Source organism: Leishmania panamensis, assembly GCF_000755165.1.
Source record: "Leishmania panamensis strain MHOM/PA/94/PSC-1 chromosome 12 sequence".
NCBI classification, from domain to species: Eukaryota; Euglenozoa; class Kinetoplastea; order Trypanosomatida; family Trypanosomatidae; genus Leishmania; species Leishmania panamensis.
This window is the reverse complement of record NC_025857.1, coordinates 248,555-265,825: the sequence shown is the minus strand read 5'-3', so window position 1 is coordinate 265,825 and position 17,271 is coordinate 248,555. Positions and strand designations below refer to the sequence as shown.

The window sequence follows — 17,271 nt, the reverse complement described above, 5'->3', positions numbered from 1 at the left end:
AGAAGCCTCACGCGTTCACAAAAACATCCGGTTGCCAGACGGCCCCGTTCCTCTTTTGGCCACGCCCCGGCCCTTTCGCGACCCCAAGGCAGCGCCCCAAAGCATGCGAAATCAAACCCTGATGCATCCACGGTCGCGTTTGTAGACCGCCGATTTTGCATATTTTCCCCACCTCATGCGGGAACACCCTTGCGACCGGGGAGGTCTCAGAGTTACGCTGTCTTCCGAAAAAGTAGTTTTCGGATACTCGCTGTAAGACACAGGTCCGCCATGAACACCAAACCACCGAAAGTGAAGATACAAACCTGAAAACCAAGACTATAGTCTTCATACTTTCCATGAACCAATCCGGTGGCTCTTCCAAAAACTGTCGTGATATTTGGAAAGCAAGAGAGAAAAGCCGGTGGGGGACAGGCGCAGCGACCAACTCCTTAGCTTGGCCAAGCTTCCCTTAGGCAGTAACGAACCAGAAGGGGCGCGGGCACAAGCTCTTGAAAACATTGCTCGGAAAGCAAAAATCGCGCGCTAGATTCTACATCCTAGCATGCCAGAATGTGGGGAAAACATACAAGAGCGCACCACAGCTTTTCAAGGAAAACAATGAGACTATTGGAGAACATCTGAGAACACAGATTCATGAAACAATCGCGAAGGACGGCGAGAATACTAACTTTCGAATGAAATGAGCGATCAAGAAACATAAGGGCACCACGGGGCCACCAATGCAAACCACCAGCCACTTTTTTTTTACCATTAATGCGCATACCAAACAGCATGGGCGACTGCGGTGTTGAAACCAACGTGCACCGCAAGTCGCCCGACAAAAGCCTCATTTTTACCCGTGGGGGTCCCTCAATTTCCTGAATCAAATTGCCTTGTCCTCTTTTTTTGTTTGCAACCCTGAAGTCACATAACTCGCCCAGCTTCTTTTTCCGTGTATCTCTGCGACCCTTCTGCCAAAAAAAAGAAGGCCCCCTTCAGCGCAGGGTTGTTTACCGGGCCTCCTGGTAAAAGAGCGCTTCCCCGAATGGGTGGCAGAAACACCAGGAAATCCTTGCGGATTGAAATAAAACAATCAGCATTGTTATTTGATATTAAAGCCAACCCATCTTCCATCACTCTGAAGAGAGTTCTTCAATATATTTTCACATTTCTTCTATTTTCTCCCGACCGGCCTCTGATGACATTTTTGTGGAAGCCCCTTTTCGCAGAGGTTTTGGTTTCCTCAGGAAAGATCCCTTCCTTTTAGGCCGCCTTGTGGCCGCCGCCGCACCCTTGGGTGGGTGGGGGGGGGACCCCCCGCCCGGCCGGCCGCCCCTTTCAACAGGAATTATGCCGGAAACCGCTTTGGCGCACGGTAAAAGCCCCCCCCTTTCGTCCGAGGTGGTGGTTTTTGGCGAAAACCCTCCCCCCAGAAGATCCCCCTTTCAATCCCGCGCGCCCCTGGCGCGCTCCTTTTTTTTTTTGCGCCCCTGGGCGGTGTGATGTTGGCGGTTTCGGGGTATCGAAACGCGTCGGGTTGGTTGCGCCCTGGTCGCTGCAGGGCCGAAAAAGCCCAACGGGAGCCAAGGCAATAGGCGGCGCTATCCAGCGCAGACGATTTGCAAACCAGGCATGAGGCGACAGAGCTTTGGATTGACAGAAAATAAAGCTGTCCCGATCAAGCAAGGCGCAAAAGATCAAGAGAAATGTTTCCAGGCCCGTGTTTCCCCTATGCCGGCGCTTGGAAAAGCCCCAAAGTGATGTGAAATGGTACGCCGCAATGTGGTGAGCCTAATTGCTGGCGCTGCCGGGACGGCGGCGCGCGGCAGCAAAAAAGCAAGGGTGCTCGGATTTGGGGGCGGGGGCCGGCTTGGCCTGGCTTAACGCCGCGGCCACCCTTTGCCTGGGGCTTTTCTGTCGGGGGGGGGTCCTGTGTCCCGTCCGCGCCCGTTTGGCGGGGGGTCTGCGGGTCTTTGGCGGCGGCCAGGCCCCCCCGGGCACCCCCGGGCTTCCCGGCTTCTGCGGCGCGCCCTGTTTGCGCCAAGGCCTTCTGCGGGTGATGTGGTCTTGCGCGCCTCCCTTATGGGGTTTCTGCCGCCTCCTCCGGGGTTGCGCGTCGTGGGTTTTGTGCCGGGGGGTGGGCGTTGTTCTCGGATCACCCCCCGCGGCCCGCCGGCGTTTTGCGGAGGGGGGCGGCTCCGGTCCTGGGGAGCCGCCCGTCCACTGTGGCTTGTTTGGCGCCCATTTTTCGTCATTCGTTTCGGAAGGCTTGGCAACGGCCTGCCGCCGACCCCCACGCACGGTATCGGCAGAAAAAGGCGTGCTAGCAGAGGTCTTCCTGCAAAAAACACAAAAACGTCCTGAAACAGGTCTTGGCCCCCAACGGTGGGAGCGCGGTTCGGTGGTGTAGTAGGGCGCAGAAAGCCTGGCTTATCGCGCTTGGGCTTGGGGGTGGTGAGCGAAATGTGTGGCTTTCCCTGCGCCTAGCCGGGTGTGCGGATGCGGCGAGCGTGCCGGAAGCATCGCAAAGGCGCCCCGGTTGGCGCCGCGATATGCTCTGGTGTCGGCTGTGTGGGGTCCCCGTGCCGTGTTGTGGAATGCCAGGGTTCGGGGGTGGTGGGCGGGCGGGGTGCGGGGTCCCGGAGGGTCCCGATCCGAGCCCCACAAGCATGCGCTCGGACCACCCCCTATTACCCGCACAGGGGAGGGGGGACGCCACGGCCCCTGCCCCCGAGCAGGACCCTGAGGGCGGCCAGCTTTGGAGCAAGTCATGCAGCCCACCCGCGCCCGTCTGGCACCGACCGCCGAACGCGTATGCGGGGAAGGGCGCGGGGGGTCCGCCGGACACGTTCCCCGACCCGACGGCGGGAGGGTTCGTCCTGGGCGACCCGGGTTGAGCCGCGGCGCGCCAGAGGCGTGGGTGGGCTGTGGCGGTAATGCGTCTGTTTGGCTGCTGAGTTCGTGGTGGAATGGGGGGGGGGGTGAAGAAAAGGTCGCTTTTCGGGTCGATGGAACGATATTTTTGCGGCATCGACTGCGCCCCGTTAGTGGGATTTTGCGGGGCGTTGAATAAAATGGACAGGTTTCTAGTGAAAATTGCCAACTACAGGGTTGGGCGCGCAAAGGATTTTTCGCTCTTTTTTTTTTGCGCTGGAGGGCTGTGTCGCTCTTTCCAAGTTGTGGTGACGTGAGCCTCGCAATTTCTACATCAATGACATGTAATGGGTGCTGTGAGGTAAGCTGCGGTTGTGTGTGACTCAAGGGGTGTTTCTGAAAATTTTTTGTGCATTGCAGTCGCGGGTGTAATGCCTTGGGAATTGTGGTACAAACAGGCAAAAAAGAGCCGTGGGCAGTAAGGGGGTATATATATTAGAGGTGCCCGGTGCACTACACGTTAGGCTCTCTTTCATGTACACCTTGTTACTGCTATTTGATAGAGAGAGAGAATTTTCTGAGTGACAGTTTTTTTTTTTTCTGATGCCACGCCTGATTCTTAACCGCTGTTAAGCTGATTACGAGTTTTCCTTGCAGTGGTTCCTCCAATACGTACACACCCATCCTTTGTTTGAAAGTCGTGCAAGCTACTGCAGTAATTTATTAGGGTCTCTTTTTGCGAGACGTGATTGAATGTGCTTAAATAAGCGGTATACTTCTGTAGAATATGATTGCCCCTAAGTACATCAGGAGTTTTCTTCTGAGCTAAGTGTGTTAGTTTTTCACTGTGCAACATGTCCATTCTTTTTGACGATGGGTGGCACCTCAGCGTGGTGTCAGGGTGGTCAGTACCACACTATATGGGGAAGCCAAGGAGCTCCTATCCTTGTCAATGCCGAGCCAGCCCTGGTGGTGTCAGGATCAAGTACTTACAACACAGGGAAGCCAGACTGATGTGCAGCTACTGCTACCTGTCCTGGTCCTGGATGGCATCGCGGCACAGCACCCTGAAGCAGTGCATACGTCTTTGCTATCCATATGATGGGCATGGTGTCAGCTTCACTCAAGGGTATCTCACCCAGTTCTTAGAATGGGCACGCGGAAGAAAGAGAAAAGAAGTATCTTGGTGTAGAGGATTCCCTACTTCCCACTCATAGAGCACTTTGTTCCTTTTAGTGTTGTTCCACGCAGTTTTGAAGTGGTTATGCCAGCGTATGAGGATGCGATGAAGGTATGTGGTGGTGAGTGATTTCCTTACAGGACTTACTATTGTCATGCTCATCCTTTTTTTTTTTGTAATCAAGCTGAATGATTGGTAGTTACAAAGGGTACTAATGTGAAACCTTTGGATGCTGCAGCTCTATCTACAAGGGGATGATGAGACACAGTGGGGCCTCCTGCTGCTGTCAGAGTTTACTAGTATGATGATGATCAGCTGATGCTAAGCAGTTGTGCTTAATGACGATGGGCACAAGAGCTTTGTGAGGCTATAGTAGACACCTAAGGTGTAAATGTATAAAAGCTGTATGAGCAACTTCTGTGCACCCCGCGGTAAAGGGCTTGAGAAACCCGTCACGAGCAGCTGGCAACGCAGTGCAACCGGAGACATGAATAGCTACGACTTCTGAAAGGGTCGTTTAGGAATGCTTTGGGGGGGCACTGTGACTACATTACTCAAGAGCTTCCGTCCTTTTGTCGGAGAGCAAGATCATCGCCTGGATCACCTATATATATATTGCGATCTTAGGGGATAAGCACTGAATCAAAAAAAAAAAAACGGTGTCCTTGTATCCATGGTGGATGCGCTACAGTTACAGAAATCGGGCATTCGATTGCGTTGAGCAGAAGCTATCATTGAAGCGCATGAAGACTAAGACTATCAGGGGTCGCGATTGGAATAGCAGTGGTGTTGGTATCACACTGAAAGTATTCATCAGAGAAGGCTCACTTGAGCAAGCACTTCCTCACTTCTATATTGACCAACACTTTTTCCCTGACCAAAGTATCAACCGGGTTGACTCTGTACAGAGATGGAAGCAATTTGGCATGAGGAGCCGTCATTAGTTGAGATGCCATGCGGAAAGGTTTTAGACTTGGATGAGAAGCCAATGATCAGCAAGTTACTGAAGTGATGGAGCACCGATTTACTTCGAGTCATGAGGGCAGTTTATCTGAGGTGGAGCAACAGCAGATGTAGCCCAAAGTGCTAATTTCGTGTCTATACAGTGTGGGCTTCTCCGCGAGTATTGTCCGGGTTAAATGAGTCGCACAACGTGTTTGGTTCTGCTAACTGCCCTTTGAGGACACATTCACTCTTGAACATTGGCCTTTTGCACCTTTCAATCATTGTTAAGACTTGTGCTATATGCTTCGACGGACTCGTAGTATGACTTTTTAAACATCCAATCTTGCGCCTTTCAACCTCTAGCAGTCAGCAGAAGTTGTTAGCTTGCAAGCTACCTGAACCACTGCCAAACATAGGAGCAAGTCATCTGAGGGGGACTTGATACGCTTTTGTGTTGATCTCCTGGAGGGTTCTCAAAAATACATGTGTTTAGTGTTGCGCTAAGGTCGTCTCCTCTGCTACCCTTGATTGATTCTGCATGACAATTTGAAGCATTGGCCCATTTTTTCATACACATTAAGCGTAGTTCAAACTCACTGGACCAAAGCAACTGCCTGCACTGCTTTTCATTGCCATTTCCCTGACTTCCTCTTTCACATGAAATCAGTGTGTGAATCAAGTACAGTATTGCACACAGCGTACTCTGCATCCCCTCGATGACCTACTGACACGTGCGACAGTAGCTTCTATTTCTCTTTTCCTCGCCTTCACTACTCACCCCCAATTCTCTCTTTTCCATCTTTAACTCCTGTGAACACCAGGTGCTACGGCGACTTCAGTGATTGCGTACACATGAATAGAAAAAGTGACAATAAATCACAACTACACTGCGTAGCACACCTGATTCAGTATTAGCGAGGCACAATGTCTGTGGTTCTCGAAGTGCAACCTGACACAAGCTATGAACCTTCTGAAGCCGAAATGGTAGAGTACGGGAAGTGGCTCGGGATGGAGCTCCCCGACGACATGCCCCTTTTGTGGATAGCACGCGAGGGTCTCAAGGCTCCACTTCCGGACCACTGGAAGGCATGCAAGAGCGAAAAGGGTGAGTTGTACTACTTCAACTTCAAGACCGGGGAGAGCATTTGGGATCACCCTTCCGACGAACGCTACCGTGAGCTCCTCAAAACGGAGAAAGCAAAGCTGCACGTGAAGAAAAATGGGAAGGGTGATAAAGAAGTTACTCCTGGTGGCTCGTCCAAACATCTGCACGCGCATAGCGGTAAGTCTACCAAGAAGGGACGATCAAAGATCAGCGAGACCGAGGAACAGGAGACAAACTCAAGAGCTCAGGAGGCAGCCAGGAAGATCAACAGCGTCAAGGACCTGGAGCCAATACAGCAGAAGAAAGAGCTGCCCGAATCTCTGAAGATCGCCGCGATGCTGAGCGATGGAGGGAGGGACGACAAGGGAAATACTGCATCGGCACGCATGGGTTCCCTCGAGTTTCAATCTACCGCTTCTCGCAGCGGCTCTTCTCTTGCGTTGGATGCCACCAAAGCACCCAAGATCGATGAGCCCGATACCATACTTCTTCCGTCAAAGGTAGTGGCTGGTGGTGGTGTGAACGGATTGAGGGCTCTAGACAAGCTTAGCACACCTTCGCCAGAGAAAGCTGTGACTCCTAGCTCGAAGAATCAGAAGGCCAAGGTGCATCAGGAGGTGAGCAAGGAGCTGGAGGAATATAGAGCACGGCAGCAGAACAATCTCAGACGTCAGGAGGAGGAGATCGATGCAGGGGTAGCAGAGGAGCTCAGAAGTTATCAGGAAGAAGCAAACGCCAAAAAACAAAAACGCCGAGCGGCGGTCGACAAGGAGATGGAGGATGCGATGAATAGCGAGTCGGCCAAGCTTAGAGCCGAGCTAGAGAGCAAGCTCGCTGCACTGCGGCAGGATTATGAGACGAAGCGCACCGCTGAAAGCGAGCGCCTGCGCAACAAGTTGAAAGCACAACTCGATCACGATAAGCGAAAAGTCGAAGCGGAAGTTGCACAGATGTTAGAAGTCTTTACGCGCGAAAAGCGACAGGAGTCGGAGATCCAAAAAGAGGCTCAATCTCAGGCGTTCCAGGAAGCTATGAAAAGCGTGGCGGATGTGAAGCAGTTCTCATTAGCTTTCGTGCACGAGTATAAAACTGCACTCGCCGCCTTCGCGAAGGGTGTAGAAGAGTCGCAGTGCGTCTTCGAGCAGATTGGAGCTCAAAGGCAGAGGCAAATGAAGGAGGAAATGGACTCAAAGCTAGCTCAGATGCGCGAGGAGCATGACCGGCAAGTTCAGCAAGAGCAAGATCGTGCGAGCAAGCGACTCGAGACACTTCGGAAAGACACTGAGCGCGAGGCAGAGGAGCTCAAGCAAGTGCAGCAGCAGCAGCTTCAAAGACTGCACGACGAATTCAAGGAACAGCGGAGTGCCCATCAAAAAGAACAATTTTCGCAAGAGCACGAGCACTTTATGGAGGCGCTGGCGGAAATCAGGGCTTCCCAAGCAAAGGAGCTCGAGGCCCTGAAGCAGCAGCTGAAGGAGAAGGCCCAAGAGGAGTTGAATGCTATCATGCAGGAACTGGTGAAGGAAAAGGAGTTGCGGCGAGACAGTCTGAGCGTCGTACGACTTGCTGAATCGCGTGAACCAACTCCTCGCTTGTTGGAGAGTCGATCTGTGAGTGCTACAGATGACGATGGCGACATAGGAAAGGGAAAGGGGTCTCCCCCACATCTGGATAGAAAGTTGCTCACACGTACCTCAGTCGAGGAGAGTGTTGCTGGGGCAGCCCCTGTTGCGTCTCCGCAGCCGGACATCAAAGCTCTTGTCACAGAAGCACTTCGTGAGGTCTTTGCCGGATCACCATTCATCCTTTCATCTCCGGCGCAAACGGGAGAGGCTCGAACGTCTCCAGGGACACCTGCTGCTGCAGCATCCACAATTGTCACACCTTCAAGAAGCGAGCAGGACTTCCACTCCTCGAATCCCACGGCGAGCCTGATGGCGCCTGTCCTGAGCGGTAACCCGATCAAGACACCTGGTGGGTTTAAGCTACCCCTTTCTTTCGAGGAGCAGCGCAGTTTAGTTGAGGGAGAACGAAGTCGCTTGCAAGAGGGTCGCAAGTATGTAGAGTTACAACAGCAGAACCTCGAAGAGCGGAAGCAGCAGCTGAGGCGTACGCGGCACCAATGGAAGCAAGACGTTCTTGCCGCCAAACGGGAAGGTGTTCGCTCATCATCGAATCGTGGGCAACTCCTCAACAAGGTTCGCCTTACACTGGAAGAGCAAGCGCACGGCTTGGAGCATGACATGATGATCCTCCGTGACTCTCAGGTGTGGCTCTTGTCGAAAGAGCAGCGCCTGATGATTTTGGAGAGGCAGATCGAGGAGCAAGAGCGGCTAAGGGGTCATAACGGCGGTGAGGCTTCAGCGCTGAACAACTGCAGCGTCGACACTGCGGCGCTCATGACTGGGTTCTTCAAACCTCCGCGGTACAGCATTGCGGGCCCCGACACAGCCTTCCACCGTGATGTGATGGGGTACAATGGCTTTGGGAGTGGCAGCACCCTTTCCATGGGGAATTATCCAGCGAGCCCGATTCTCTCAAAGGCGCTGAGTCGCATCGAACGGCGCTTGGATGAGGTAACATCTATTATACACATGCAGCACCAGCAGGCTGCTTCGCAGACCATGGCTCCGTTTCATGGACACGGCAACAGCCGCCGACACAGCACTGTGTCGCCAGGTGTCCGTGAGGCTGTGCCGGGGCGCGTACGGCGCACGTCGCACAGTCACTCCAAGTCTGATGCCCTGCGTCGCGACACGCATCTGGATCAGTGGCAAGCCCCAGGGATGTAAAAAGTGGCCTTTGATGATGACTGCTGGTCAGCGCACCACAAAGTTATTGATTCTACACCTCATTTCTTTATGTATGTGTTTGTTTTGACATTGTCCGCTCATCCATGTTGCTCTTTCTTCGATAGCGTGCATCACATAGACAATAAGAGAAGCAAAAGGAGCTGCAGGCGAAGATAGACGGAACAGGAGCATTGCTTTCATTCAACGAAGTTTTACCTTTGTTTTTGTGTGTGTGTGTTTGTGTCTCGCGTTTTTTTTTTGTTCGCCTTTTACGTTTTTCTACTTTCGTGATGGTCTCCGCTTACTGTCCATAGAACGGCTTCGTTTTTTTACCCCTTTGCCCTCCGAGAGAGGCTACAAAAAATTCTCGTAGGCGTGTGTCTGTGCCTGTGCTTCTCTGGTGGAAGTTCAAGTTTTGTATTCATTGTAAAATTAGCCTTCTCTTGGGGTTTCCTCCTTTTCTTTTCGTTGATTCCCACTCATGCTGCATATACTCATGCACACTCTGTCACCAGTACTTTTTGCCTCTGCTTCTCCCCTTTTTTTTTTCGTGTTCGAGTTCTGCTACGAAGAAACGGCGTTCCAAGCGTAGGTGGCAAAAAAAGGAAACCATGTCACTGTGGAGAAAGAGAAGCAGGGGAGGCAGGCTTCCCTTAGTACACAAAGAAGCGACGCAGCGAGTAGATTTAGACACAGTTGTTACCGTGACAGACTCTTAAGCGTTGGTGCGCCGCTCTTGGTATTCCTACACCTGCCCAGTTGCTGATGTTTTTCTATGTCTCTTTTCAGCCTTGTTCTTTTTTATTGTCTCTCTATATTATGTTTATGGTTTTCCTCTTCTTTGTTCAGTGATTGCTACCGTTTCTTTCGGGTGTGTACTTGAGGAAAATTTCGGTCTTTTTCTCCCCTTTGTCCTCATCACCACTTCCAGTGTGATGAAGAGAAAGCAAACAATCAAAAAAGAATGTTGCTGCCTTATAGATGCACTTCTGTTTGGGGGAATTTTTGCCGTGCCGTGTCGTGCATGGCTTTCGGCGCCCAATCAACGGAAGGGTCCAAGTGATGAAGGGCACTTTTGTGGTGCTGTTGTCACATTCGGTTGCACTCCATGGGGATGAATAATGGACGAACTCGCTTGGGTTTTCCCGCCACTCTTTCTCTAACCCGTCTCACATTCATTGCCTTTTTAAATTTAGCACACCTTCTATCTCATGGGCGTGTTGGTGATTCAACCACAAATTTTCTCGAGCTGTGGTGCACGTTACTGCCTTCCTACCTTAATCGCAAGACAGGAAGAACAAGAAAAAGTGGGAGAACAAGCAGTTAAAAGAGGGATGGGTCTTCAGTGATCGACCTCATTTCCAAAGCTCATTCATCCGTTGTTGTTTGGACTCCAGACATCTCTTCTATTGCCTACCTCCCTGAGCTCAAAAATCTCGACTGCATCAACACACACACACACACATCCAAAACACGTGTTGAGAGGTGAAAAGATACTCATTCGGTTCTTGATGTCCTATCTTATTCGTTTTTCTATTTTCTTTTCTTCCCGCCTAGTTTTTTTCTTCTTGTGATCTCTTGCTGTGAAGCTGGCCACGGTCACCGTCCAGGACTGGCATATATTTTTTGTCGTAGGGTCCTTGACGAAGAACGGACAGATTCGTCGCCCCCCCCCCCCACACACACACACCCAGACTCGCACTTTGTAGAGTTTCACGTTTTACGTGCTTCCTGCAAGACTCGCGCCCACATCTTATTTCCTTCTGCCCACCCCTAACCCGTGGAAAAAGTAATTGATGAGTACCTGTGTAACGTGCATGTGTGTGGAAGAGAGGGTATGAGTAACAAGAAACGAGTAAAATAACAACAATAGCGGACATCACTGTTGGTCTTTGCTTTGTTCATCTTTCTCGTTTCTTTCATACTCTATCCTCTTCCCTTGCTCTCCATTGTTGTCTTGAGTGAAGAAACAGGCGCGCATCCACCTAGCCACACATACGCACCGACTCCCCCTCAAGGACAAGGAAGAGGTAAGAAGGCCAAGACACCTTTTCATGCTTTTGCCTCTTGTTTTTTTTTCTTTTTTGTCTTGCTTCCCTCGTCCTCCTCTTCTTTCTTCCCGCAGTGCGTACGTCGTGTTCCACTTTGCTCCCTTTCTATGTCTATTCCTTTTGGTTCTTTGTTACCCTTTCAAGAATTTTTATTGTGCTCTTAGCCACGTGTGCGTTTTATTATTATTATTAAATTGTCTCTCTCCTCTCTCTCTCTCTTCTGTTTTATGCTTTCTATTTAGAATCTTTCGTTCGTGTTTCTTTGCTCTCGTTTTGTTTTGTCCGTGCCTCTCTCTAGTTTTCGAGCCTTCTGCCTATCGAACATTCACCCCTGTTGTCCCCTCAAGGGGGAAAAAGGGAAAAGAAAACTTGAAAGAGAAAGTAGTTGTGAATAATTAAGAAAAAGAACTTCGCTTTGTGTCTGTGTTGTTTCATGAAGGCCTTTCGTGGCCCTGCTTCTTTGCTACCCGGAAAACGCCCTCCCCCTTTTGAAGAAAACTTTCCCCCTTTTCTCTCTTGCGAGGAAGAAAAGGAGGACCCACATACCGCCTGTCACGTCTGTTCATCTTTTTTTTTTATCGGAGAAACTTTCGTCAATTTTTTTATTTTGACTTTGCAAAACTTAATATGTTGCTTGCCTGACAGACAGTGTGACTTCACTGAGTCTCCCTTTTCTTTTTCTCCGTTTGGAGACTTCTCCCTGCAAGGCACTCTTCTCTCGCTGACTCCTCCACTGCTTTTCTGTCCATCTCTCTTGTTGCGAATGTCTTCCTCCCCCCTCTTTTCCCACATCTACTACCGTGGCTGTGAGGGTTAGTAGTGTATTTTTGCTGTTTACTTTATTGGAGTGAGCAGGCAAGCTCCCACTGGTGTCTCCTACGGAAATCTGACAGCACGAGTCACTTCATCACTTTCACGGAAGGACTTTTCTTCACTGGGGGCTGTATCCTGAATCTTGAATCCTGCAGCAGTCGTCAGAAGCCATGGAGGATCCCTACAACTGCACCCCGCGGTATCCTGGCGCCGTCGTCACAGGAGCAAGTGACCACGCTCTACTGCTTTGCAGAACACCGCCGCGCCCGCACGACAGGGAATTACAGTCCAGCAGCTACGATCCTCTTCCTCAGAGGATTATCATCTCTGGATACGCGCGTTGCCACCTTCATGGATTTGTCGATGTCGCCTCAACACCCATCCCACGAGCTCCCTGCAAGTCGTTTGGTGTCCCAAAGGGTTGTAGGACTCACCATCCGATTTCTTTCGCGCTCCGGCCAAGGGAAGCGAGCGTGACGGAGTAGGTTTGCGGCAGGCCTTCTGCTTTCTGTTTCCGCACGGAGAAGGTAGACAAAGTCGCGGCGGGGACGGGAAGGGTCACGAGGGGGGAGCCTCCAGCACACATGGGCATAGTTGGGCCTCTTAAAAACGTCGGTTGAGAAGACCTGGCGCACTCGTATGGCTCTATCGGAAAAAAAAAACACCAGGTGAGCACAGGGGCGGTAGTGCGAGGGGTTTGGGCAAAGGAGAGCCCCCAGGTCTCGAGACTGTGGCTTACCAATCACTTCAGTGCGTCTGCCGCCAAAGGATAGAAAAGGTTGCTCGCCGTAAAGCCCGATCCCATTCATTGAGGCCCTCCTGCCGGAGCGCGATATGCTCACCCAGGGTGCTTTACGGGGTCTATCGCATTTCTCGATTTGTGCGCCGAGGATGGAGCATCATGAGCTGGTCCTCTGCGCAGAGAGTGGAGAGATTCTGGCACCCGGCTTATGCGAGTGGGGTGGAGGCAGATAGCAAGGGGGGGGGCGTCACAGCAGTATTTCGGTCGTGCCGTCCCTCTCGCCTGCGTTGCGGCTGCAACCAAAGCAGCAGAAAACAGTACTTGCGGGTACCCACGCCCCAGAGCCCCGGTGCTCATGTTACGGTAGCTGGTGATCGTAGCTCCTTTGATCTTCACCGCCTCGCTCAACCTAGCTCCCCCCCCCCCCAGGGACGCCTCCCCGTTCACGGCTTCTGTGATCCAGGCCCGTCTTGTCTCTAGCGACAACTAGCTCCCGGAGGCAATGATGTCTCCACTTGCTGGATTGCAATGGAGTGGCACTACACTCGGGAGAAGCAACAGCTCGGCTGTGCCCTGCACGAAGGCAAAGACTCCACCTATGCCCGGGGTCTTCAAGACACCAGCTCAGCACTTGCATTTGGCTCCTTGGGTGGAAGGCAGCCTGCACAAAGCCTAGTGTCTGGGATGGGAGTTGCCACTACAATCCATTCACCAGGGATAATTGTTCGCGGTCCTGCTGCAGCACTGCGCACTCTTTTCACCTCCGCAAACTTTACCCCTACCACCCACACCAAAGACACAGCAATTTCCTGAAGTAACCTCTGGTCAACTCTGAATGTTTCATATTTCCTCACTGCCAACAATCGCCACTACCTCAGTGACGGACTTTGCACCGAGTACACCACTGAAGGTTATATCGCAGCCTTCAGTGATGTACTCTGCAACAGGTGTGGACTCATGGACCCGGTGCTACCTAGACAACTACCAGCCAATTCGATGCACCTTCGCGGAACCAATCTACACCACACCACCGCTGCAATTACTCTCTTCCAGGCAATCCAGTGGCCGAACAAAACGCGTGGGAGTCACTCGCCCGGCGTGGGAGGTATCTTCGTACCGGGGACGAGGGCGAGCAGCGGTAGTGAGACGAGGGTGAGAACCCCAGGCAGCGACCACATCCCATTTCATCTTTCACTTCTGCCTCCGCCATCTGCGGCTCCTGTCCTTCCCGTCATCCCGGCTACAGCCGCCAACCTCACTCTTTCCCGAAGCACCCGGCGCGCTCTGTCACGACTTTCGTCTGGGAGTGGCACCACTCTGAGCGCCTGTAACCCCCTCGTGGACTGGTCGAAAGACGATGGTGCTGGGGACAGGCACCGTCACGACGACAACCACCACCATCGCCACTGGTCGTGGCGACATCACCGGGCTCGTGCACTCCGCCCTGAGCAACCTGGGGTTCTCTGTGTCGAACACAACAGCAAACTAGGACATTAGGTGGACGGAGTAGGCAAGCGTTTCCTCTCCTGCACTGCAGCCACAAGCCTCGTTCGACCGCCTGTTTCGCCCAAGCGATAGACCCGCCGACGTGCCTTCGCTTTTGTTGTTCTTCGACATTGGAATAGAGGTTGGCGTCCCGTTGCCGCACGAGGTGAGTGCTGCGCTACACATCGTGGCTACTGAAGGGCTTGAGGCAGCCTTGCGAGGTACGGCTGCAACAGCCATAGAAGGCCAATGCCGAGGACAAGGCGCGCCAGGGCGCACCACTACCCACTGCTCACGGCCACTGTCTCTCGCACGTCTTGTCTCCTTTTGAGACTGGATGACCAGGGCCGCGAGAGAGCGGTCTATCAACCGCATGGAGTGTGCCTTATTCTCCGAGCCTAATGACTGCGAAGACATCTCGTTCTATACACAGTCCTTGCTCGATGTAGCGAGCCGGATGGCAGCCCCTCTTTCTCCTATCTGTGAAGGGATCTCAACTGACTTCACGGCGTGAGAGCCAGCTATTCTAAGCAGTGAATTGTGGCCCGATCGCGATGCCGTGGAAGAGGAAAAAAAAGCAGCCTTGAATCGAACGGAGGGCCATCCCGATACACTTCGAATTTTCCTTTCATTTCTTCCCCACCCCTCTCCACGCCTTCCACACGTGATTCAATTCATTGCTTTTCTTCGTTGTTTTTTCTTCTCTTTTCTCGTGACTATTTCGCGCATTCTGTGACTCTCTCCCTCTTCGTTTCCTTTCTTTTTCCCCCTCGCCCCTTTCCTTTCCCCTCGATTTAGCGGTTGCAAACATAATGAGCAGCTTTCTTTTCCCTCTTTTCTGATTTGCTTCAGATTTTGCGTGCTCTTATTTACCAAGAGATTTGTTGAATGTGACTTGATGCGCACTTGCTCTGTGTGCTGTATGAGTATTCGGCACTCTGTTTCTTGCCATACCCCTCCATGAGTGCGCAGGCTTCCACTCGGATCCACGCTCACAGTAGTGTTAACACACTAGGTGCATGCTGATGTGCACATGTGTGTGTGTGTGTGTGTGTGTGTGTGCACTGCGATAGACTCGCCGTGTGGCCTTTGTTTCCACTCCTTTGTAGGTAAACTTCAATAGACGAATTGAGCACATTTGAACGTTCAATCGAAAGGGCGACACCGATAGAGACAAGCTCCTTGTTTTGGGGCTTTTCATTTTTTTCTTTTGTTGTTAGAAGGCAGAGGGACGACAGTAGCAAATGACTGATATTTCTCCCGTTGCCTCCAGTAAATCCAGGCACATGCTGAGACGATAATCGCCTGTTCTTTTCTGCCACTCCACACTTTCATTTCGCTCATCACTTGTGCACGCGGATCTATCAGCATCGTCTTCACCATCTCTTCACACAACCCCCTCCTCTATCACAGTTTTTGAATACCGTTAAGGCTGTTTGCTGTTTTTTTCCCTTTACTTGCACGTTTATTTATTTATATTTTCTCGCTTCTCCACGACTGCGGTACTCCTTTTTCGTGAGACTTTAGGGCACTTTGGAACTGCATGAAGAAACGGAAAAGAGAAAACGAAGATCGAGCAGCAGCAGCAGCAGCAGCAGCACCATGGGACCACAACAAAAAAAGAAGCGACTGGATCTATCAAAGTCTTTGCCTTTTCTGCTTGCTCACTTCTCCACTTGTTTGTTTTGCTGTTCTCCATAGTTATCATACACTTGTGTCACGAGCACCACCGTCTCGTCTCGTGCGACCACGACGGTGTGTTTCTCGCTTATCCCGACTCCCCTATCTTCCTCTCCGCTCTCTCCTTCGGCTTGACTCTACTCGACTGTTCTTCTCCCTTTTCCCTTCCTCTTTGCCTTTACGACTCTCTCTATCGTACCAATCGTAAGTGTGCACTTTCTCTTTTTCTTCCGTTTCCCTCTTCTTTTTTCTTAATTTCATGTTTTACTTGTCCATGATGACAGGGGACACCTCACAGCATGGTACCCAGGGTCTAGTGCCCACTCAGCGTGGGGAAGCCAGGCAGCCTCCCTATCCCTACCAATGTGGAACCATTTCTGGTAGTGACAGGGCTAGGCGCCTGCAGTGCGAGGGAAGTCGCAGGGATGTACCCGCTGCTGATGCCGGCGGTCAGGTCCTGGACGGCGCTGCGTCGGAGGGACCTGCGACAGTGAACATGTATATGCTATAAACATGGAGGAAGTGCCAGCGTAACTCGAGCGTATCCCACCCGGCCCTCGCTGCCTAGTGGTGTGGGGAACCTGAGCCTCCCCGAGGGATGCACCGAGTGGCGACCGGCACAGTGGGAGCGGCTGGGAGGCGCAACCTGCAGAGCGGGTGGATGGGTGGAGTTCGAGTCAGGGATCATGCCCCGATGGCTGAGTTGGCGCATTGCTGTAACATGTGTCTACGACTGCTTCGCGCCACGCGACGGGTCTGTGGCAGGGCGGGGGGTAGAGCTGAGTTGAGCTCATATTCTATGGTCGAAGGGACACATCAGAAAAAGAGTGCCTCGGCTTGTTGTTCCACGGTGATCAATGTGTAGTATGAAGGTGCGTTGGAGAGTAAATGCTGGTAGGTGACTCTCATGCCCTCCTATCCTTACCTTTCCGCCCCCTAACCCCGCCAGTGAGTGCACCAGTTCCTGCAGCAACTGTGTATTTTCTTTGTTGCGGTTGTTTGTTATGTTTCTTTGGCGTGACACGCTTCTTTCTCGAGACATAACAGTGCGACAAGATCTGGGGGACGATAGAGCTCTCTTAGCCCAGTGCAAGCGGGATCTTTATTCTACCTGTCAGTGCTGCTTCTAGTTGCCATTTTCTCGGAGAAAGGGCCCCAGTGACCTTATGCTCCCTTCTCCTTCATTCCACTGTCGATGCCTTCAGAGTAAGTTCCGCCACCCACCCGACCCCATTCCTGTCTCCACCTGGGGAAAGGAAGTCGGAGGGACAGGTGGCTCTGCACCCTCGTCAGTGCGCACACACAGGACGTACGCGAATCGATACTATTGTATACAAGACGCATGCTGTTCCTGATGGTATAGCCTTGGTGTAAGCGTTACTATCGTACACGCCCGAGAAATCGGGTTGAGGCGAAGGTGCTGGCCTGTTGATGACCTCGCTGTAACTAACTCTCCCTCCTTTCATCTCTCTTTCACTCTCTCTCTCACGCTGGCGAAGGAACGGAAGAATTTATCTATATTTATTTGATCCTGGTCTTTCTTATCTTTCCCTTTCTGCCTTTTCTCTCCCACTCTATACTTTAAAGAAGAAAGTAGTACCTCTATACGACGCACCTCTCTT

At 51.9% G+C, this 17,271-nt stretch overlaps 1 protein-coding gene across 1 annotated transcript, besides 3 other annotated features; it reads left to right on the top strand.

The window, feature by feature from the left end:
• Nucleotides 1-2,436: 2,436 nt before the first annotated feature.
• Nucleotides 2,437-2,949: a repeat region.
• Nucleotides 2,950-3,724: 775 nt separating this feature from the next.
• Nucleotides 3,725-4,004: a repeat region.
• Nucleotides 4,005-5,962: 1,958 nt separating this feature from the next.
• LPMP_120520 (hypothetical protein) lies at nucleotides 5,963-8,878 on the top strand (the record flags this gene model as incomplete). Its single annotated transcript, XM_010698731.1, has 1 exon — nucleotides 5,963-8,878. The coding sequence occupies one exon, from the start codon at nucleotides 5,963-5,965 to the stop codon at nucleotides 8,876-8,878; it is 2,916 nt and encodes a 971-aa protein (XP_010697033.1).
• Nucleotides 8,879-15,893: 7,015 nt separating this feature from the next.
• Nucleotides 15,894-16,476: a repeat region.
• Nucleotides 16,477-17,271: the final 795 nt, after the last annotated feature.